This window comes from Nelumbo nucifera, chromosome 2 (genome assembly GCF_055504915.1).
Source record: "Nelumbo nucifera cultivar China Antique chromosome 2, China Antique-T2T, whole genome shotgun sequence".
Classification (NCBI taxonomy): Eukaryota; Viridiplantae; Streptophyta; class Magnoliopsida; order Proteales; family Nelumbonaceae; genus Nelumbo; species Nelumbo nucifera.
Window position 1 is genome coordinate 68,591,631 of NC_142650.1, and position 23,510 is coordinate 68,615,140.

Sequence of the window (23,510 nt, forward strand, 5' to 3'; positions counted from 1 at the left end):
GCCACCCATGGTACATGCTAGGTGTGTCACTGTCCCAATACTTCATACCTTACACAAACTAATAAACCTACATCTAGTGTTATTGATGTATTTTGTGGGATTTCTTTTTTGAGTTTTTACTTGCATTGCATATCCTAATTTTTCTAATTTATCCATGCATATCCAAAGCATGTCTCAATGTCTTTTGAAATTGCCTTTTTAATCTGTGTATAGAACCTTGCATCCATGGATGAACCCAACAGATAAATGAATGCTAAAAATTAGCAATAATCAAATAATACAAACTACAATATTTCCCGTTTAAAATGTTCGTAGAAACATGTTAAAGATCAAATGGTTGAGAATGATTTTTTTTTATTTTTATTTTTTGGTGTAGCCGTGTAGGCCTGTAGGGGATCTTTTAGGCATGATCCATCCGTTACATTGGAGTGAAACAAACTATTAATCGTTAAAAGGTAAGCCAAAATCAACTTATTTCAGGTTGCCTTTTTCCAAAACATTAAAGACATTGCCTGTAACTTTGTGATAATGATGATAAAGGTGGTGAATTTACCAAGCTTGTTTTTTGACAGGGAAATGCTAAGCCGGTGCCTAGGACCATGTAACCTGGATTTTAGAATAAGCCCGAGTATAGGGATGAAAAGAGAAATTATCGGCATCATATAGCAAGTCAGATTGTTATATAGGGACATCTTTTGTCTTCAAATTAGATGTAGCTTGTTTATAAGGAGTGCGCCAAAGAGGGCTTTTTGTGCCAGCTCTAATTATTTATTTCAACAAATATAACTAGCATAAAAGAGAAGAAAGAATTGGTTTTGGTTCCTTGATCTCAACAAAAAACAAGTGCAAAGAGAACAAAGAAAAAAAAGGCTACAACTACAAGACTACAAAACAATAGTTACCCTGGAAACCGCAGCAACACTAGGATTGTCATAAGCCTTTCTAACATGGTCCTGTATTTCTCCTGAAAGGCAAAGCTCTAGTGTCTACTAGATGCAAAAACAAGGGGACAGCAGTACCTGCCTACCCATTCAAGCCATAACATTTGGTCCTTGACTGCTTGGTTTGCTTTTACGGTTCCATACTGGAGTTGTTTCAATCAGTTTATGTGGGACAAGCCGCCTTTCACGCTTGGTAAGCTTTCGGAAATTACTGACTCTCAGTCTGGCAATCTCAGCCTCCTCTTCTGGGGTCATCTCCCTCACTACAATTGTCAGCCTACATTCTGGTCGCACCTTTATCCCACATTTCCCTTTGGCATGATAAGAAAGTCTCTTTTTGTAGAATCCTTTCCCAACAAATGCTTCCGCTGCACAGAAAGATGAAAATAAATATTACTCTAAATAAATATGTTTCACTGAAATGCAATGGGAGCACAATTGGATTAGTTAGTTACCAACAAGAAGACGATCTGGATCCAATCCATGGTTATGTGTTGCATTTGCACGAGCTGAGTGTATAACCTGCACGGTATACATGTCTTATTATATGATAAACAAGTGAAGAGAAAGAGGCAAAATATGCAATGCATGGATTATTTATTTTGACAATTGTTTATGCCACAAAATATCAGATGGACATATGCACAAAGCCACAAACATGGAATGTGAAATTGAAATGCATGGAAAGATCATGAACCTAAAAATTATACTAAATGGACTTTGCCTAGGTACAAGCCAGATCATGAACCTAAAAATTATTATATGTCAATCCCACCTGATAGACAGTCTTTGCAGCACGCTTCACTGTCACTTGCAATTGCAATAGTGCATCTTCAACTCGCATTCCACGAACTAAAGCAGCCACCAAATTCACCTTCTTGGGACTCTGAAAATGCACTATAATAATTTATCAAAGAGACATGAATATATATACACACACACACAGACACTTGGATAAAATAATAAAAGGTTTCTACCAAAATAATTGATCCTCCTCAGATGTTATAACAATCTGATATATTCTATAGATTTAAGTGATTAAATTTTGGCAAACGTGTCAAAAAGAAATCTATAGTTGAATAATTGGAACCATGAATACCAGATGCTATCTATAAGAAATCACCAAGCATTTTCAGCCACCCTATGCTGAGCTGGACAAAAAAAGTATAAACAGATGAAAATCAATCTCAAAGGACCACACCAATTTGTGGTATTACATTATAAAACAAGAAAATGACTTGATAACTAAAGCTTGGGAACTTAATGGCCACGGAAATGCAAACAATAACCTAGATTGTGCTTTGGCATATAAATGTAGATTGGATGGAGCCCAAATTAAGGAATTGTCTGACAGGTGGGTGGGAAAGCAATCTTTGGAGAACAGAAGTGTGTTCTTTCTCCCCTTGCTGCAGAGGAAATAAATAGGTAACAGTGTTATCCATCATCAGCAAGCTGTATGGGACCTTGGCAGATTTTCTCAAACTCTTAAGCCACACCCTGGTCCAGCACACAGGTTGCTGTAGGAACAAGATATGCTTTTCTGTGAAAAAGTATAGGTAATCAAAGTGAAAATTGGAAGCAGTTAAGTTGGTTAGACCAAATAAAGAACCTTTATATGGGTTTTGGCCCAGAAAAAGTAACTACTAAAAATGTTGCTCATAAACATGAGATTTTAAGGTTGACTCTAATGTTGTGTCATAAGAAATGGTGGTCATAATCATCTCTTTCTCAGTTTGTTTAATATATAAAAAGGATAGGAATATGTTCAAAAGGATATTCTGATTCTATCAGTGCTATGCAGAGTTAAAGACATCCTATTCTTTTGTTCTTTCAATCAATTGAGGTTGTGGCAAGCTTTTGCTGTGCAGAATCTGTGTCAGGTCTGGTTGGAAAGAAGCAATTGAAGGCTTTGTAACAAGTAACCCGTGCTAACAAAACTGTTTGCAAAGAATGGCATCAAGCAAAAGTATATGTCACAGCAAATAAACTTACAAATTTCAAGAATTTAACTCAAATGGGAGGTTGTTGTTGGAATGGGAACTTCCTCAAATTGGCTGCTAACTGCTTTAAACTTTTATACTGATGGGCTATATAATTCTGCTACAAGGAAGAAAGGCATCCCTATTTGGCTAAAGTGATTGGAAGTACAATCGTTAACCATCACTATTGAAGAATTGTGGAGATCATGTAGGTCTTTGGTTAGCATGAGATAAGGGCATTAACAACCAAGTTCCTTCTTTCTTTTTCTGTTTTAATCTGTAACAAGAAATGCATTCATTCAACTTGGTAAAAAAGCCATACAATGTATGAGGAATTGCATGGATAAACTGATAAAGCACAAACAACTTAGAGCTGAACATTGTGCTGTAGATGAATATGATTTTGTTATATATCTCTCCCAGGACCTAGCAACCCCAGTTTTATCTTTAAAATGTTGGGTGATCCCCTCGCCCTGCTAGCAAATCAGAGAGCAAAGCCTATTGCATGATTCACATCGCATGTCACGATTTTTTGAAACCTCTCTTGTGGAATACCACACCACCCCATCTCTCAAAGGGGGAAGCATTGGGCCTAAGGCACCACTTTTACATGTTCTGCCAATTTTTTTTTGAAACTAAGGCGCTGTTTGGATAGACTTTGTACTTTTAAAAGTACCAAAGAATAAAATACATATTATACTTTCTACTTTTAGAATTGTGGAGATCATGAAGGTCTTTGGTTAGCATGAGATAAGGGCATTAACAACCAAGTTCCTTCTTTCTTTTTCTTTTTTTAATCTGTAACAAGAAATGCCTTCATTCAACTTGGTAAAAAGCCATACAATGTATGAGGAATTGCATGGATAAACTGATAAAGCACAAACACTTAGAGCTGATCCCCTCACCCTGCTACCAAATCAGAGAGCAAAGCCTATTGCATGATTCACATCGCATGTCACGATTTTTTGAAACCTCTCTTGTGGAATACCACACCACCCCATCTCTCAAAGGGGGAAGCATTGGGCCTAAGGCACCACTTTTACATGTTCTGCCAATTTTTTTTTGAAACCAGGGCGCTGTTTGGATAGACTTTGTACTTTTAAAAGTACCAAAGCATAAAATACATATTATACTTTCTACTTTTAGAAGTGCCAAAGTATAGAGTACATACTTTTACTTTAAAATGTTTTTGGATAAAAAAATGTTCAAAAGTACACTTTTCAAAATAAAAGCACCAGTACCTGTTTGGAAAAAAGTATAATGGTAAACACATGTAAACTAGTGATACATGACAGTCACATAACAGTGACACGTCAAACTTGTTTTGTTATGTGACATGTGGTAGCCACATAACAATGACACATGTCAGTGACATGTGACGGTCACATAATGGTGACACTGCCCATGGAACATACATGGCTGCCATGTGGCAGTCAAACGTATAATAGTAACATGTGGCAATTACATAACAGTGAAACATGTATAATGGTCACACATGGCAGTCACATAATGGTGACACTTGACTTGTATGGCCTGGAACAAATATAGTTGCCATGTGGTAGTCATATGTATAATAGTGACACACGGCAGTCAAATAACAATGACGCTTGTATGGCCTGAAACACACATGACTACCTTGTGGCTGTCACATGTACAATAGTGACACGTGACAGTCAAATTATAGTCACACATGACCATCGCTTCACACAAGACCAAAAGTGTTTTTGGGTCAATAGCAATGACACATGTCAGTGACATGTGACGGTCACATAACAGTGACACTTGTATCACGGCCAATGGAACACACATGGCTGCCATGTAGCAGTCAAACGTATAAATAGTAACATGTGGCAATCACATAACAGTGAAACATGTTAATGACACATGACTTGTATGGCCTGGAACACATAGTTGCCATGTGGTAGTCATATGTATAATAGTGATACATGGCAGTCACATAACAGTGACACTTGTATGGCCTGAAACACACATGACTACCTTGTGGCTGTCACATGTACGATAGTGACACATGACGGTCAAATTATAGTCACACATGACCATTGCTTCACACAAGACCAAAAGTGTATTTAGGCCAATAGCACAAAGTATCAAAAGCCAACTTTGTGCTTTTGGTGTTTTTGGTATACAGTATAAAAACACTAGAACCAAACAGCATGTCAGGATTTTTGTACTTCCATACTTTTAAAATCATGTCTATCCAAACAATACCTAAATGACTAGCCATCCATGGCATGTGGATGCCCTTGTAGTATTGTAATACATTATGTCCGTTTTTGGCAAAGTTGGTTATCAATATAGAGAAGCAAGCAATGTTGCATATTGCAAGGCCAAGTAAGCCACTAGTAACCATACTTTTGAAGCGTAGATTGAGATCCTAGTATGGATATCTAATATATATGATTTGTGAGGATATTGTATGCAGTGTAAGTAAAAGGACGATAACTGTGAATATTGCAAGGCCAAGTCAGCCACTAGTAACCATACTTTTGAAGCTTAGATTGAGATCCTAGTATGGATATCCAATATATATGATTTGTGAGGATATTGTATGCAGTGTAAGTAAAAGGACGATAACTGTGAATAATTAGCTTTATTAATTTTATCTTCTTTACAAGAAGAAAAGAAACATCCCATAATCCCATTGTACCCTATCATGTGCTGCCATCAGCAAAAAATGGTAATAGTTCTGTTCATGGAACACTAGAAACTTTTAATTGGAACATTACCACATACCTGCTTAATTTTTTTTTTCTTTTTTTTGATTGGAAACAGTAATTTTAATTAAATAAAGGAATTCAAAGCACAACTGTCAACCACCTTAGGGAAGGGTGTTGATCCCAAAAACATTTTGTTCTTACAGCACTGCCCAAAACAAATTATCCCTAACAGTCCCTTGTTTTTCTAAGGTATCAGCTAGCCCATTAGCTGATCTTCTAGTCCACTTAAAGCATACTCCAATCTCCCTTTCTATACAATAGATTTCTCTCACCATCTGTCCAAGTGTCCAGACCCCCAAGCTATCTGATTGCATCCACCCGATTAGCAACTTAGAGTCCCCTTCTATCTCAATTTGGTATAGACTGAACTGATTAGAAAATCTTACACATTGAAGCAAAGCCATCACCTCTGCTCTCAAAGAATTACCCACTTCTATTGGTCCCTTTGGCAAGGTTTGAGCGTAGACTGACAGTCGCTCAGAGGAGGTAATGTATCTGCTAGTAGTTTGCAGGGTTAATAGCGCTTGTCTCGCAAAGGTCAAGGTTGTGACATTCAGTGTGTCCTCCTAAAGAAGAAAATGTCGAGAAACAAGCTAAGGGAGGAAAGAATAAGGTTTCAGAGGCCAAGTCTAGGGAAGGCAGTAGTGACCCTCCAACGCAGAACAAGAGAGCTCCAAAGAGAAAGGCCCCTAATGCACAAAGCAATCCCCCAACAAAGAAGGCACCGAGGAAGAAAGCTGAAAGCATTTGCAACAGACACTACCGGCATGCATATATGCAATGAGGCCCCAACCACGGTAACTACAGCTGCGACTAAGAGTGTTGTTTGTGCAGAGATTGGCACTAGGGAGGCCCGAGAAGCTGTTAATACTTCCTCATGTAGCTAAGAGGCCTGAGCATTTGCAAAGATATGCTAGTCATGTAGCTAAGGGGCAAAGAGTAGAGGTTATCTCCTCTGATAGTGATGAGGAGGGATGGCGAGGTTAGCCCCCTAGTGACACAAGCTGCGGTAGTAGAAACCAACCCTTGCAGGGTCTCTGCAGTTATTGTGCCAAGGCGGGATTGCATTGTGATGAGTTTTGGCCTATGCTGCGATGTGGACACACTATGGAGATGTGTTTTCATAACTTCCATCGCAATCCCCATGATGCCTAAATCTATGTACTTGCACCACCACCTCCACTCTAAAGAATAACTCCTATTGGTCCCAAATACATAGCAATTGCTCTACCCTCTCCATCTCTGAAAACTCCCCCTATACCAAATGGGCCTAGATTGCCTATAGAACTTCCATCAAAATTCAACTTCACTCTTTGTTGTGTTGATGGAGACCAAAATTCCTGTGCAACAGACTTAAGCAGGTAGTTTTTTTTTTGATCAGTAAAATCAAAGAAAGCTTTATAGAGAAAATTTACAAAGGAGATCAGCCTTGGCTGCCTTTTGAACAATAGAGGGCACCAAAGAGACAACCCCAGAAAAAAACCCTATTAGGATTACAACCAAGCCCAGAAAATCTGATCTCTTCTAACCCCTTGTTTTGCTAATTGATCTGCTAAACTATTTGCCGATCTTCGAACCCACCGGATTAGAGTTTGCAAATCTTTTGACAGGCTTCTGAAATTTTTAATTTCATTTCTGAACCACCAAGAGCTCTTTTCCTCACATCTCAACCAGCTTAAGATCACTTTAGAGTCCCCTTCAATCATTAATTTCTGAATTCCTAACTCCCTTGCCTTTTGTAAACCATACAGAACTGCCTCCAGCTCAGCTCTTATGGAGTCTCCCCCCCAATTGGTCCCGAGAACAGTCCCAAGATTTCTCCCTTATTATTTCTTAGCACCCCTCCTATTCCAGAAGGGCCTGGATTACCAATACTGCTCCCGTCAACATTCAACTTAAGGAATTCAGGTGTTGGAAGATCCCACTGCTTCACCAGTTTCTTCTTGGATGAGGACCCTGCAATCAACCTCCAGTTTCTGAGTAGATCATCAACAGCAACTTCAGAGAACGAATTCACTGTTTTTACCCAGAGCACCACTTTTACCAGCACACATTCAAGCACAATCTCAGCACTTCTCTCTTTATCTTTAAAAATTCTGAGATTTCTTTCTTCCCAAATTGACCATAAGACAGCAGCCCTAGTGCATCTCCACATCAATCTTCCCCTTTTTCTTGGCCACCTAAAGGTAGAAGGATCAAACAGCCTTACCAAACTCCTTGGAGTAATCCACCTGCATCCAAAAAGAGCAAAAATTCTACCCCAAATATAACCTGCAAAACGGCAAGAAATAAAAAGATGAAGGGAAGATTCACCATCTAAATTGCACAAGACACATCTGTTTGGAGAGAGGCACCAGCCAGGTCTTTTCCTTTGCAGCAAATCGCAAGTGTTGATTGCACCATGGCAAACTTCCCAGCAAAAAACACTCACTTTTGGGGGAACAAGACGAATCCAGGCTTCCTTAACTAGGAAAAAGGCTGAAAGGGAGAGGGGTGGCCAAGGCTTCAAAAAAGGACAAGACACTAAAACCCCCAAGGGATTACCAGTCCACACCCGAGTGTCTACTCTAGTGTCGTTGAGGAACACCCCTTCCAGTAAAAGGAGATTGGACACATGAATCAATTCTAAATCTCTGGCATTTCTCCAGAAACCCAAATTCCACACACTCTAAAAGTGAAGGAGAAGGGAATAGGAAGTCAACAAAAGGTTTAACCTTGAGATAAAGCAAATGGAGAAGGAAATGTAGTCTTCAAGGGATTTTCACCCACCCAGAGATCTTCCCAGAATCTTACTTTATTTCCCAAGTTGAGGTCATACCTGATGTTATTGAGGACGAGCAGAAGGATCTCGTGGATTGCTTTCCACGATGCAGCTCTAGAAGCCCTGCTAGAGACCCCAGAATCCCACCCGTTCTTAGAGAGCCCATGAATGCTAGCTACCACTTTTGCCCAAAAAGTCTATTTGTCTCCCGTGGGAATCTCCACAACCATTTGCCTAATAATGCCCTATTTTTATCCTTAATCCTACTCAAACCCAAGCCACCATTCTTCTTCCCTCTACACACAATATCCCATCTAATGAGATGAACCCTCTTCTCCTCCCCTGGTTCCCACATAAAATCCCTCATGATCTTCTCTAATTTTTTGAATTTTGACAAAGAAGCAAGGCATTTCAAACACTGAGAGAAAATGAACCGGGAGGTTTGCTAAAGTAGATTTAATGAGAGTTATCCTACCCCATAATGAAATGTAGTTTCTCTTCCAAGTAGCGAGTTTCTTTTCAAATCTTTCCACTACCGGATCCCAAAAATTCAAAGATCTAGGGTTAGCACCAAGAGGGAGTTCTAAATATTTCAAAGGCTAGTTACGAGCCACACCTCAGTTCTCTAGTCCACATATCTATCTCCTCTTGACCCATGTCGACCCCTGCTACCACACTTTTGCTCAAATTTCCCTTTAAGATTGTCACCTTCTCAAAAAGCCTCACTAATAGCCTTAGGTCTCTAGCACTTTGATCTCCCTCAGCTTCACAGAAAATGATAATATCATCTACAAACTGTAAGTGGCTGACCACCACTTCCTCTCTTCCAAGGGTGGATTTGAGCCGAATCGAACCGAGTACTTGGCTATTTGAGCTCGGCTCACAGGAATAGTATCAAGCTTGAGCTCGGTTCATAGCTCGCAAGTTCGAGCTCGGCCCAACTCAAGTTCGACTATAAGCCAAGTTTTTTTTTGAAATGACAGGATTGTAGGCAACCTTTTATCCACTTGCACGATCTTCTTCCAAAACCACATTTCTCCATCACATCTAACAAAATTTCCTAGTCCACACAATCATAGGCTTTCTCCAGATCTAGTTTGCACACAATCCCTTTTTTTCCTGGACTTTCTAAGATCCTCCACACATTCATTTGCAATAAGAATCTGATCGGCAATTTGCCTTTCTTGAATGAAGGCCCCTGGACATGAGAGATAATCGACGGGAGGGCCTTCTTTAAGCGAAGGGATATGACTTTAGCTAAAATCTTGTATTGACTTGTCACAAAACTAATGGGCCTAAAATCCTTGGGGTGGCATGCATCCAATTTTTTCGGGATCAAGGCAAAAAAAGTAGCATTTACTCCCCTGTTGACAAACCCTCTGTGGTAGAACTCCTCAAAAACTCTCATGAGGTCTGTTTTTCATCACTCCCAGCAATCTTGGTAAAAAACCATAGTGTAACCATCTGGTCTCGGGGCTTTACAGCGATCCATAGAGAAAACAACTTCCTTAAGCTCCTCTTCTTCAAAGTTTCTTTCTAAATCACTCTATAAAGCATTCTCTAATAAAAGTCACTCCAAACCTTCTAGTTTCCACTTCTCTGTCACTGGCCTTTTATAGATCGATTTAAAGTGCTCCATTGTACCCCAACCCTTGAGAATGTCATCAACTAAGAAGTCCTTAAACCAGTAACCCCAATGGTTACTCCTTAGACTTCCTCCTTGGATCTTTCCATTCCTTTAAAGATCCTACTATTCCTTTCTTCCCAAACTGACACCAAAATAGCTGCTCTTATAGCTCTCTACATGACTCTTCCTCACTTCTTCAATTGCTTGAAGAAATTTGGGTCAAAGAGGCTCACCACATCTAGAGGAAGGGTTCACTTGCAACCAACAAGAGAAGAGAACTAAGACCAAATAAAAGACACAAATGGATAGGAGATTAATATGTGTGTGATTGTCTCACCAAACCCAAGAAAAAGCTACAAACATGGGGTGAAAGGCAATGGTTTGGCCTTTTTCTTTGAAGCATATCCAGAGTATTGATTCTTGGAGCACCAACGCCCAACAAAAGCAAAAAGCTCGTAGTTTTGGAGGTATAGGACTACACCATACCTCCTTTGTTGGAAAGTTCCCTGTCTGGTTAGAAGATTTGAAGGAGAACATTATAAAAGCCTAAAGGAGGAAGAATTGAAATATCTAGAAGGGGAAGGTGTCCAAATTATACTATCCATGCAAGACTGATTCAAGAAAATCAACATTAAAAGAGCAATAAGTTCATCAACATTATAAACCAAACAAATCACTTTTCTTTTGTTTTCAAAAAGGGAATAAATAGATGGGAACCTATCTTTAAAGGAGTTCTCCCCAAACTAGACATCTTCCCAAAACAAGACTTTGTTCCCTGCACCATAGTTTTCAAGGCACCAAGGCAAGGCTAGGCAACAGGAGGGCAAATTTTTTCAAGTAAAAAGCATATATCCTAGGATAGCTCCTAGGTACCATAACCGTATTTCCTTAATAATTATCCATAGTTTTCATAAGAAAAGGTATAAACTTCATGTTTAGTTAAAGAAAACCAACTTGCCGATCAAAAGAAAAATTATAGAAAACCAACATATTCATGATAAGTAAAAGAAAAAAGAAAAGAAATTTAAAAGATTATAGGGGCTGAACCCTTAATTTTGTTATAGGAAAAGAAAAAAACAAAAGGTGGAAGGAGGAGGAGAAGAAGCTATGGGAGAAGAAAATGTGTTGATTAGACAAAATTTTAAGCTCTTCCTTACTTATTGGTTCAGGTTTTGAAGTCGTTGAAGGTTCAATACAGCATTTAGCAATGTCTATGTTGATTAAATCCTAACAAATAAGAAAATAACAAAAAGAAATTAGTATATAAACACACAAAATGAACGTTTTAGTTGTATAATGTCTATTTTATAATTATAATCTCAAAAAATCAAGAATATAAAAGTAATTGCTTGGCAATTAGGTGAGGTGAGCCTCCAAGGGCACCTTGTCGCCTAGGTGCCTGCCTAGGCGTCACTTTGACAACTATGCCCTGCACATGCAACATATTTAAAATACAGAAGAAGGCAAAATACCATGAATAGCTTTCCAAGGAGAACAATGAAAAGCCTTAGGGTCAAGACCCACATCCCAACCATTGCCAATTCATGAAGCTTGCAATCACTCTATGCCAGAACCTATCCTATTCCAACGGTAATCTCCACTACCATTTCCCCAGTAAGGCTATATACCTTAACCTGATGTTCCCAATTCCTAGGCCTCCATCATCCCTATTTCTAGATACCACCTCCCATTCACCAAATGATCATTCTTGGTGCCTCCTCTCATAATCTTCTTTAATTAATTTGCCATTTTCAAAGGTACTTTGAAGGTAAATAAAATAAATTGGCAAATTAGCCAAAGTTAGCCAAAGTTGACTTAATTAGAGTTATTCTACCCCCCAAAGAAATGTAATTTATCTTCCAAGTGGCAAGCCTTTAGTAAATCTTTCCATCACTAGATACCGGAAGCTATCTATGTTTGGGTTTCCTCCAAAAGATCCCAAATATTGTAACAACCAATCCCCTAATTCACACCCCAACAAACTACCAAAGTTGTCTATCCTCTAAATTGGTTCACCAACCTCTTTAAATTCATTAGCTCTTCTGTTTCCCCTTCACAAAACTAAATGATATCATTTGTAAACTGCAAATGTGTAACCACCACTTCATCCCTCCTAACTCTCCAATCTCTAATCAAATTATTGGCATCTGCCCTTAATATCATTTCACTCAAAACATCAGCTACTAAGGTAGAAAGGAAGGGGGAAAATGGATCTCCCTGTCTAAAGTCCCTCTTAGCAAGAAAGAAATCCCTAGCTACTCCATTTACTAGAATAGAAGAATGACAAGAGAAAATACAGTCCTTCACCCATCTACACCATTTTGCTCCAAAGCCCCTAATTAAGAACTTCTAGAAGAAAATCCCAATCCACCATGTCAAAAGCCTTCTCCAAATCTAACTTACAAATCAGCCTCTCTCCTTCTTCCTTCTCCCATACTCCACAATGTAATACTTCACACATTCATCCATGTCACCTGCTTAGTTATTTGGAAGAACAGGTCTGTTTTATTTTGTTCTCTGCCAGTTAAAGATAAGGTTCCTTATCAATTAAAAAAACAGTAATATGCAACCCAGAGGGGACAGAAAACAGGTAGTTTCCTTTTTCATTAATGGAAAAAGAAGATGTACATTAGATGATCGAAATAGCAGTAAATATATAACCAGAAACGAGATGAATGTATGTGTTCATCCTAACAAGTCTCCGTTAGTAAAATAACAATAAAAGCACTATGAGATAACACTATGTCCCTACCAGAAGAAAAGACATTTTTACAAAATTGAAGTTAACTCTATGGTTTGTTAACTACATACTTAAATTTTAACAAATTAACAAGCAGCTTCTGTACCTGCTTTATGCATTTCAGAATTGCTTGGACTTTTGAGGGTTTAGGTTTCACAGCTTGATTTTCATCTTTTCCACTGCTTGGAGCCAAAAGAGGTGTCAAAGGAGAAGGGACTGGAGTTTCATCAGATGAATCTGCTAGCAAATTCCTTGAACTAGAAATTCCCTGCAATGACAACAACAACAACAATGGATGAGAATCAATTAATTCTCAGAGTGCAATGCCTTAACAAATAAACACCATAATGGTGATAAAGAAATTAAGAATAGACATACTTGGTGGATCCAGGCCTATCATCCAAGAGATAAGGGTGAGGTGGCTTCTGCCAGCCTCAACATGGTTGCTTGACATGCTTGTACATATTGAACTCTTTCATAATCTAATAAATTAATTTTACCAATAAAAAAGGTCTATCACCCTATAGATTATTATATAGGGCACCTGACACAAAGCCACAGCATTACATTGATCATAAGATCTCATCCTTTTTTTTGATGAATGAATCTCATCCTTCCAATCTAAAGGGCAGCCCAATGCACGAGGCTCCAATCAATACGGGGTCTGGGGAGGGAAAGATGTATGCACCCTTACCCCAGCATATACAAAGAGGCTGTTTCCAAGATTTGAACCCTGGTCACCCAGGTCGCAATGGAGCAACCCAACTGTAGCACCAAGGCCCACCCTCAATCTAAATATAGAAACTGAACCATTAAATTTACTTGGATAGAAAATTAGAATTGTCCATTTGGCATTCTGTTTTGTGCTATGCTCACCTAAATGGTAACTGATTGACAGTTGCTGTCAATTAGTTGGTCCATATTGGTTTAGTTGGCGAAGTTTTTCTAGAAGGGAAGAATCTCAGACAAATCATATTTTCTTTCAGGAAAAGAGTGATGCTACATGTATTTGCATATGGGATCAAATTTTTAAATGGTTTTAGACAACTGATGGCCTCAGGGGAGAGAACTACTGGAATGGAGAAAAATAACTTGCTTCCAACTGATCAGCAACTTCACATACAGAGGGAAGAAATTAGCATTACCAACTGTTTCAAATACTGATGAAAAGGTCTTGGAATACTTGTGGAAGGTAAATCCAATGTTCTCCGGAAAAAAGGAAGTTCACCTGCAATAAAAAATCCATGTAATTCAAGATGCAACAGTCAGTGCATGCATTCTAGTACCAAGGAAGGAGCATTTTTTTTCCTTTGGGGAAGTTCATGGCATCAATGAAAAGTGAACAAACAGTGAAAAGAGCATGAACCAACATTTGGAACAATTAAAGATTCAGAAGCAAAATGGATAATTTTTTCATTTCCTTAGATTATATATTATAATTGAACTATTAAAGCATTTACAAATCCCAACTGCCAGGACATATCCTGCTTCAACGCAAAAACTCCTTTCTTCTTTTCTTGCCTAAAAAAGGGCTCCATTCCTATTCCTCTCTGTTTTACTTATTCTGTAGTTATAATGAATTGATGTCTTCTATGTATTTGCATTATAGCATTTGGGTTCGGGTTGGCAAATTTGGGTGTAGGCCAGATCCAAACCCATCTGATTTGTACCCCTGCTTTATTGAGTTAAAAGGGGTCAATCGAGATTTAAGAGGAAAGAAGGGATTTAGTGGAGGAGGGGAAACTTTTTTTTATCAATAACAGAGCAATTTTATTAAATAAGGAAAATTAAGTACAAAGTTGAAGAAGGGGAGAGATAAATTCTCTTAGCCCTCCCGAAATAAGATTCAGTTTACAGCATAGCCCAAAATAAATTGTTCTTCCCCACCCCTTGTTAGCTAGTGCATCAGCAAAAGCATTGGCATCTCTTCTCACCCAATAGAATGTCACCTCCACTCCTTGTAATAGTCTCATGATTTTCCTTTTCTCATATATGTAGCACCACCATCCAGCCTCCTCTTCCTTTTGAAGCCAACTTATCACTAGCTTTGAGTTTCCCTCAATTGACAACTTTCGAAAATTCAACTCTTTTGCCTTTTGAATTCTTTCCAATAAAGCCAGAATTTCAGCCCTCAATGAATCACCTACCCAATTGGGCCTGAGTAGATCATGACAACTTTTCCCTCATTTCTAAAAACTCCCCCAAAGCCAAAAGGGCCCAGATTACCCTCACTGCTACAATCAAAATTGAACTTAATAAAATTAAGACTTAAGAGGGTTTCTATTGTAACTTCTTACATTTTTATAATTTTATTAAAAATAGAAAACCACATTGTGAAAAATGAGAGTAGAAAGAGCGTGTGAGCTCTGTGGTTAGAGGACCCCTCACCTACCATCTTTCCTCTTTCTAGTATAGATATAGATTGCCCATTTGGATTTTTTTATGAAATGAATTTATATGTCTTCTATGTACTTGCACAAAACAGTCCTTGGGGACTGGTTGAAATAAAAGAAAGAAAGAAAGGAAAAAAGAAAAGGCTAGAAAGTTGGATATTTTGTAAATCTAGCATTCATGTTCACATGGAGACAGGTACAAATGAAAACAGATGCTTACTTTTGCCACTTGCACTTCCTATAGGAAAACATAGAAGTCCTAATGTATTTTAGATGTTCAATTATGTCAATACTGCAAGGACAATTATGTCATACACGAATCTATGGAATGTCAGTGTCCAAACGGTAAGTGACATGGGCACTTCAATCCATTTAGAAAGAGTGCATTGCAAACTGTTCACTCAATCTGGAAACACTACTGCAGAGAAGGGTCCTGCAACTTTCACCTATAGGCATGGACACTTGGTCATTCCTAAAGATTCACCTGTGTTCTTAGGGGTTCCCAAAAGGCCCTTCAAATCCTAGAATGAATTCTGTCTAGTGGCAGCTCTAGCCCACAGGGAATTCAGTTTTCCCTTTTTATGTACAAAAGAATATTGTTTAGGTTTGATTTCAGCGTTGTGTAGGTGCAATCATTAACTTTGATGTTTTATTGATTTTTTTTTTGGAAAAGGTAAAGTAATTTTATTCAGAACAAGAGAACATACAAACAGAGATCAAGCCAAGGAAAGCAGCCTGAGAACAACACAAATTACAAGCTCCAACAGGACTGAGACTGAAATAAAATAGGCAAGTTCAGGTGCCTGAACTCCTCAGTAACAGACACCCAAGAGATCAACTTGCCCACTGCTCTCTGTACTAGGTCTACAAGACTTTTAACTCTATTACAGAAGATTCTATTGTTCCTTTCAGTCCAAATGGACCACAAAACTGCTGCAGGATTGGTCCTCCACACTAATTTTCCTCTCTTACTTGGGCCTTTTACTTTCCAGCAGCACAGAAGCTCCGACTGACCTAGGCATAACCCAGCTGATAAGAGCATATAAACTAAGTTGACCCATCCCTAAATTCCTCCTGAAAGATTTCATAGTAATTACTATGAGCACTGCTACAAATAATAAGTTGACCCGTCCCTAAATTCCTCCTGAAAGATTTTCCAACTCACCAAACAAGCAGAAATCTATTTCACCCAGTCAGCCAACAAAGCAATACTATCTCCCATTGCAACACATCTTTTCCACCTACTTTAACCAACTCTTTATCCTTCATCCCATCACCAGCACTGAGCTCGGGAACCCTAATTGTCCTTACCTCTCTCCAATTACAAGTCCTTTATGAAGTTTGGAGCTTTGAGATGAAAGTGATGGACCTCAGATGTTCTTTACATTTAAGTGGTGCATTTTACCTAATTTTGATTTGTAATTGCAGCGATTTCAAATCTACTTCAAGATTGAGGCTAGACCTCGATGTTCTATTTTTGGTTCTTGTATCTGAACTTTCTAATTGTGTGATCTAGCAGATTGTCTTCTACCTAAAGTATAGGGAGGGCTTTTTTTTACAGTGACAGATCCAACCATTCATAGTCTGCTTTGCCATATTCATAGGGAGAATTGTCTGTCCATAGCTAGTGCATTAGTGTACATTCTCTCATAGCCTCATGCACTTTCACAATTGTTTAAATATAATTATACAGTTACCTTTTCTTAAGGAAAAGTTAAAAGAGAGGAGGTCTGGTTAGTCATAAAACTTAAAAATATAGCATATGCAGTTTATTTCCAAACTTTCAGGGCAGGTGCTCATAGTAATTTTCCCAAAACAAAAAGAACTTCAGGGACCCTTGGATAGATGAGAAAACGTTAGGAGGGTGTGTATCAATACAACTTATGCTTGGTAAGCTGTTCAATCATAATTTCCAAAATTCAACCTAAAATTTTTCAAAGAAGACACAAGAAGATAACTAAAAAATTAAATTGACACATGCTGTATGGGGAAGTCCTTTGCTGCACCTGGCTGCTTTGGACCATAGGGGGTTTTAAAAAATCAAAACAATCACTCCAGTATTGGAAGAATCCTTTACCTACTGACTAGAAGAAGGCTATCTGGTAAAAGCCTCTAAAGGTGAGATTCATACCTTGCAAATAAGAGGAACCATGATAAGCGGTAGAGAAGCTGACAGATGAACCATGATTTTGATTCACTCTTCTGCCAATATGACGAAATATGGATTGTAAATGCCTCTGCCACCCCACCATGACTACAAAAGTTGAGGGAAAAAACAAAGGTTTCAAAAAAAAAAGGTCACCAGAATGACAAGATAAATAAAAAAAATCAGTCAAAAAGAACAAAATAATCAATAACATCTTCATCTACAACATTTTCAAAAGAAGACTTTAGACCTAACTGTTACATAAGAAAGCATCATGTGTAATTTGTACCCATTAGGTCATATAATATTCCCCCTAGTTCACAAAGAGATAAAAGGGAAAATGAACCCATTTATAATCCTTTTATTGCTTTTTGGGTAAACATAAATCTTTTTACTGCTTAGAAATTACAAGTTAATATGGTGGAGTTAAGATTAACAATTTCACATTTATGATTCATAAAAAATAATTTCAACTTTATGTTTTTAGAAATTTAAATGCATTGTGGATGAACAGAAAGCTTAAGAAAGGGCGCTTTTTGGAGTTTTGCAGCACAAATGTTTTGGAATAGAAAATATAGAAATCAATAAAAAATATGGAAAACGCCACCACAAGCAAAGGAACTTTTCCAAAAATAATAATAACAAAACAAAGGGATGTTCATTCTAAATTACAGATTAGGGCATCCAGAAACAGAAGGGGTCCAAAACAACATGTAGAATGTATGGTAAACATATTAGATTGGAAGAGCAGGCTCCAGAATAATCTGCTCCTGGATCCCCACCCCCACCACTTCTAGCAAAATCATTAGCTACTGCCATCCAGAAGACGATGGCATGATGGCAGACCATAATCTTCATGTCAATAACACTATTTAAGACAGTAATAAATTACGAATCCGCAAATCAGGTAGATGTACAAAAAAAAGAAAGTACACAGGGAACACATGATAAGCAAAACATCATCCCTCTATAAAGTGAACCTAAATCAAAATGGATGAGAGAGTACCAACTAGAATTTGTTCTGCAAGACTCAATCTGAAACTTCTACTATCACTAGACTGAAAAATAATGTTTAATAATAAAAACCATAGGAAAACCTTTATATTTCCTACTTGCTCATGCCAGAATTTCCTGAAGCCTTCAAGCGGATTCCAAGGCTCAACAGGACATACGGATCTCCCACAATCTGAGTTTTTCTCTAATGACTCCCATTCAGAGGAGAAATTGACTGATCCATCATCTACCATTGTTTCCATGGCCAAAAGACTTCCACTGAACAGCAGCAGTGCTACATAAGATTGTAATACTTTTACATACAAATTGTTGATACATTGTGAGATCACAATGCTATTAGCATCATATAATTACCATATGCTTGTAAGCAGTGTTTTAAAAGCGCAAGGTGCAAAAAAAGCACAAGGGCCAATTTGCGCTTGAGGCGCAAGGCGCAAAATTACAAAAAAAAATAAAAATCAGAAGATTCAAAAAAAATGCCAAAAATTTTTAAAATTTGCAAAAAATTCAAAAAATATAAACTTAAATTTTAAAATAAATGTTTTAAAAAAACCTATTATCTAAAATTAAAATACATAAACATAACATGTAAAGCGTATTCAAATGAAAATTTAAAAATAAAAGCAAATATATAAAGCATTTCAAGCATGTAAAACCCATAATCTCTTTTTTTCCTTAATTGCATTGCTTCAAGTAGCTAATGTGATGTAAAACATATTGCATTCTTGATTCTATGAGTCGCCTTTGTACCATGCCCCTCGAGGCAAGCCCGAACAAGTCTATGTTAGGGTCTGAAACTCTTATTTCTCACATAAAAAATAATGATTTTATAACTTTCATTGCGTTTTAAGAAGATAATTTATTGCAATGAATGAATGAACAACATTAGCAAATAAGGGGTTTGCCCAGCCGTTAGACTAAGAAAAAGCAAAAAGCGCAAAATTTTAAAAAGGTGCACGCCTGGGTTGAGGTGCAAGGCGCATCAGGCGCACGCCTAGGCGCACCAGGCGTGTGCCTTTTGAACAGGGTGTGCCTGGAACCTAGGTGAGGCGCATACCCCAAAATGTGTCTCGCCTATGCACCTGCCGCACCTTTTAAATCACTGCTTGTAAGCTGTGAAAAAGTCCAAAAAATGGGAGTTTTCATCTAATACCTAGTAAATTGAAGTTGAGAACTACATTTAGATTTCTTAGTGCACCTTTAAGTCAATTAAAAATAAGAACCAAAAAGAAGCTATTAAGCAAACACCTTAATTAAAAGTACCTTGTCAAATTTCTGAACTTATTTTCTCTCCTTGTTTCCAACTCCTGTAAAAGTGGCAAACGAAATTGAGAAGTTCCAGAGGGAATTCCTTTGGAAAGGCTGGAAGGAGGAGAAGAAGATGCACCTTGTCAACTGGGATCAGATTTGCAAGCTGAGGGAGCAAAGGTGGTTTGGGGATTAAAAGAATCAAGGAGTTCAATGTGGCTTAGAAAAAGGCCGAATCGGTATCTTTCCCTGCATGTTTGTAGCCTTTGCTTAAGGAGTGGTGAGACAGTGGCTCATCTATTTATCTCCTCTCTTTATATTTCTTTAATTTGGGATTGGTTCTCCTCTTTCTTTGGTTGCAGGTGAACTCCATGTGTGCAAAACCTTCTTGAATCTAGCTTCATCTTTTGAACTCTTCCAATTGACAGGCTTGCAGTAATGGCACCATCAATCCAATTTTTAAGCCACCCAATCGCTTCTCCATCCAATATCACAATAGCCCTCTTAAACTGTCTAATCTCTAAAGTATTTGAACCCTTGCTCTTTGTCTCCTCAAACACAAAATATTTTAGCTTCCATCTTCAGACTTCTCCGACATTCCCATGATGTGATCTTTGTTAATGTTCTATCTTTGTTATTGTATGGGAAAGAAAACTGTAAATAGGGTTTTTCTAGTACTGCGAATCCAATTTTTACATAATCTTATTCACGAAAGACAGTTCTGAGAACACTCCCTACCCCACCACACCCTCCACCCAAAAAAAAAGGAAGGGGAAAAATATAAGAGAGGTTTAAACCTCTGAAGAAGGATCAATGATCAAATGCACTAAAAGAAGCATGGCAATGTAGTACCTGGACAAAACAAAAGAGCTTCAAAGAATCATTTCAATATCCTATTGTCAGCTCCCTCATGCTTCCATGAATGAACCAAGGTTTCAAAAGGCTAAAAGCAGAGGCGAAGCAGCTAGGTCTTGGAAAGGCAAAGCATAAGCCTTAAGGCAGTTTGCAGGGTGTGAGCATCGGAAAAATGGCTCACTTGGGCATAAATGGAGTCGCCACCCATCAGTTATATGAAGGGAGGTGATGGGACCTCCGAGAATGATATTCAAACTGTTTTTGTTTAAATAGTGACTCTACACCAGTCCGGGTAAGACTCGGATGGGAGAGGGAAGGGGTTAGGCACCCCCTCCCGGGTCTGAAGGTGGGGCCCACATGGGATCCAAACAATCATAACCACAAAAAGCAAATATTCAAACCATAAAATAAAATAAGACTAATTAATATCAAACAAAGAACAAAACATTATAAAAGAAAATATTCGTTATTTTTTTATTATTTTAATTATTTTTTTATTTAATATTATTTTATTTATATTTTTTTGTTTCTGATTTTTTTTAATTTTCTTTAATAAATTGAAATTTAATTCCTTTTATTGCTATTTTTTTATTAACCTTTTTATTTTTATCATCTTTTTACTTTCTCTTCCCTTTATTTTTATCAATCATATTATTATTTTTTTTATTTTTCTCATGAAATCCTAATGGTTTATTTATTCATTAATTGTTCATTTCTTTTTTTTGTTCTTTTCCTTTTTATTTTATACTATCTTTGCTATTATTATTATCTATTTACTTTGTTTATTCATATTGTTTTTTTTCGTTCCTAATTTATTTTGTTCTCTGTGACGGACTTTCCTTACACTTCAATCCAACCTGAACTAACGACAGATGAATTACCCTCTGTTACATCATAACCCCCTTATATAGTTTTCTTGTTTCTTTTTATTTTATTTTTATTTTTTTACTACATTAACCTTATCCAGGTAACGAGTTCCAGTGACCCGGAGTCTTCCACGGATGGTCACAGTCCATTATCTCTAAACAATCTGATAATTTAGTGCTTCTCCTTTCAATCTTAAGAAATCAATCCCGGCGACTACTTAATTCAAGCGCATGCAAAACAGGGGACATTAAAAAGAAGACAAGAAGAACTAATCCCAGCAGATCTACAAGTAATGAAACAGAACAAATCAGATACTAATACCAGCCTTGTTCTCGTCTAATGCAGCATTCAACAGATCAACAAGGTAGCTGATAGGAAAGTAACAATATGCAAGGGATTCGAAACCTTCGAACCTTCCTAATCGAGCTGACTTTGAATTTCAAATGAAAATAAAAAATAAATGAAATGAACAGTACATTAGCAGCATCATCGGCAATATTATTTCAGGAAGCAACAACCGTCATCAAGCCAACCGAGTTGGAGTTCATTCGACAATGAACTGATTACCAGCTTCGAGAACTTTCACCCCCCCCCCCCATTAATCGAATGCAAAATGGGAAAACAAATCCAGAAATAGGAGAAAAAAAGTAATCACAATACTTACTCGGCTGGAATTTTGGCGTTGATAAGAACGATGTAACAGAGGCTTCGGTAGATTTCGACCTCGGTTCGTTAATCTTTGAGTAGGGACGACTGGAAAATAGGGACCGGGAGATTGATGTGAGGAGGTAACCCTCGAAGTGTGCTCCGCCCGAATCCAATGTGTTGGATCGAAAGATTGGAGAAGAAATACAAACGATTTCTGCTTTCGTGACTGGAGTGGTTCCCTAATGATTTTTGGCCAAATGACGCTTCGACTTCGACTTTGGCCAAATGACGCTGAACCCCTTCACAAACAAAACCCCATAAACCCTATACGGTTAAAACCTAACCAATAAAACCCAGCACTAAAACTAAAATCCCATTGAAATCCCGCAATTCGCTAAACTTTATATATGTAAGCATTTCATTCAATATTTTTGAACAATCAAAATCAATTGATAATTTTCAAAAAAAAAAAAAAAAAAAGTAAATCAGGTCCCACAAATGTCTTCCCAAAAAAGCGCCATTTTCAATATAATATGACCCTTTATCTTATTTTGGGGATATTTTTAAGATGTTTCTTCAATCAACGTGTTCGAGTTCCAATAAAATTCACTTCTCTTTTTATAGTGAACACTTGTGGTTTTATTGATATCCATACACCATAGTTAGCAAGGCGAACGCATCCCGTCTTCATAATACCAGTTCCATAATAAATAACTAGCAGTGACCCTTATTTATTATTAATTAATAATCAAAATTTATTGTTAATTAATTAAAAGTATTCAAAGTTATTGTTAATATCTAAAATTTTAATAATCATATTTTTTATTTAATGTTAATTTATAAAAAATATTTATTATTAATTTAATATGAATAAAAAATTTTAATAAATTTAGTTTTATTAATAACTTGTAATAATTTTAATAATTATTATTATTTTTAAATAAAATTTTGATTAATTTTAAATAAATAAAAATAATTACAAAGCTAACATTTTTATTAATTTCACTAATAATTAACAATTATATAGGAATGACAAAGGGGGTTCATGGTGGGGCACCCCATCCCTGTCTCTACTCTATAGTCAAGACACTTTATCCCATCCCTAGTGTCAGGCGGGTTCAGGGCGAGGCAACCACTCCTCAATGTTGGGCAAGTTCAAGGGCAAGACACCCCACTCCTCGTCAAGAATGGAGAATCTTCGAATTTCCCCGTCCCATCCCTAATATTGGGTGGGTTCAGGTAGAAGTGTAAATTGGGTCATATTGGGCTAGCATGATATGATCCACATGCGGTCCACACTGTGTCGTGCTAACCCATAGGGTGTCTCGGGTCGTGCCTCTCTCTCGTGGGATAATTTGGGGGGTTGGTTCGACACAACCCACGACCTAAGCCCGCACTGGCCCATGCCAAGACGTGGGCTGAGCTAGTCCATGGGTGCCGGCCCGCGGGCCGCCATTTTACACCTCTAGCCAAGCTGTGAGATGTCCATTTTTTAAAAAAGTTGATAAGGATGTTTAAATTTTTATTTCATATGATTTTTGATATATACAATT

General features: G+C 37.6%; 1 protein-coding gene across 1 annotated transcript; it reads right to left on the minus strand.

The window, feature by feature from the left end:
• Nucleotides 1–746: 746 nt before the first annotated feature.
• LOC104601450 (uncharacterized) lies at nt 747–22,548 on the minus strand. The gene is made up of 7 exons (XM_010264778.3): nt 21,974–22,548; nt 17,311–17,433; nt 13,932–14,014; nt 12,893–13,054; nt 1,717–1,827; nt 1,397–1,463; nt 747–1,309 (listed from the first exon to the last, which is right to left on the minus strand). The coding sequence occupies exons 2-7, from the start codon at nt 17,429–17,431 to the stop codon at nt 1,032–1,034; spliced, it is 822 nt and encodes a 273-aa protein (XP_010263080.1). The 5' UTR covers nt 17,432–17,433; nt 21,974–22,548; the 3' UTR covers nt 747–1,031.
• Nucleotides 22,549–23,510: the final 962 nt, after the last annotated feature.

Bases quoted from the DNA above. Each gene is read 5' to 3' on its own strand.
- LOC104601450 (XM_010264778.3), bottom strand. From the start codon at position 17,431: ATGGTGGGGTGGCAGAGGCATTTACAATCCATATTTCGTCATATTGGC. The intron at 1,828-12,892 runs GTACAGAAGCTG...GTGCATTTTCAG, and splicing joins TTCTGAAATGCATAAAGCAG to AGTCCCAAGAAGGTGAATTT. The intron at 1,310-1,396 runs GTAACTAACTAA...CTTTCTGTGCAG, and splicing joins TCCAGATCGTCTTCTTGTTG to CGGAAGCATTTGTTGGGAAA.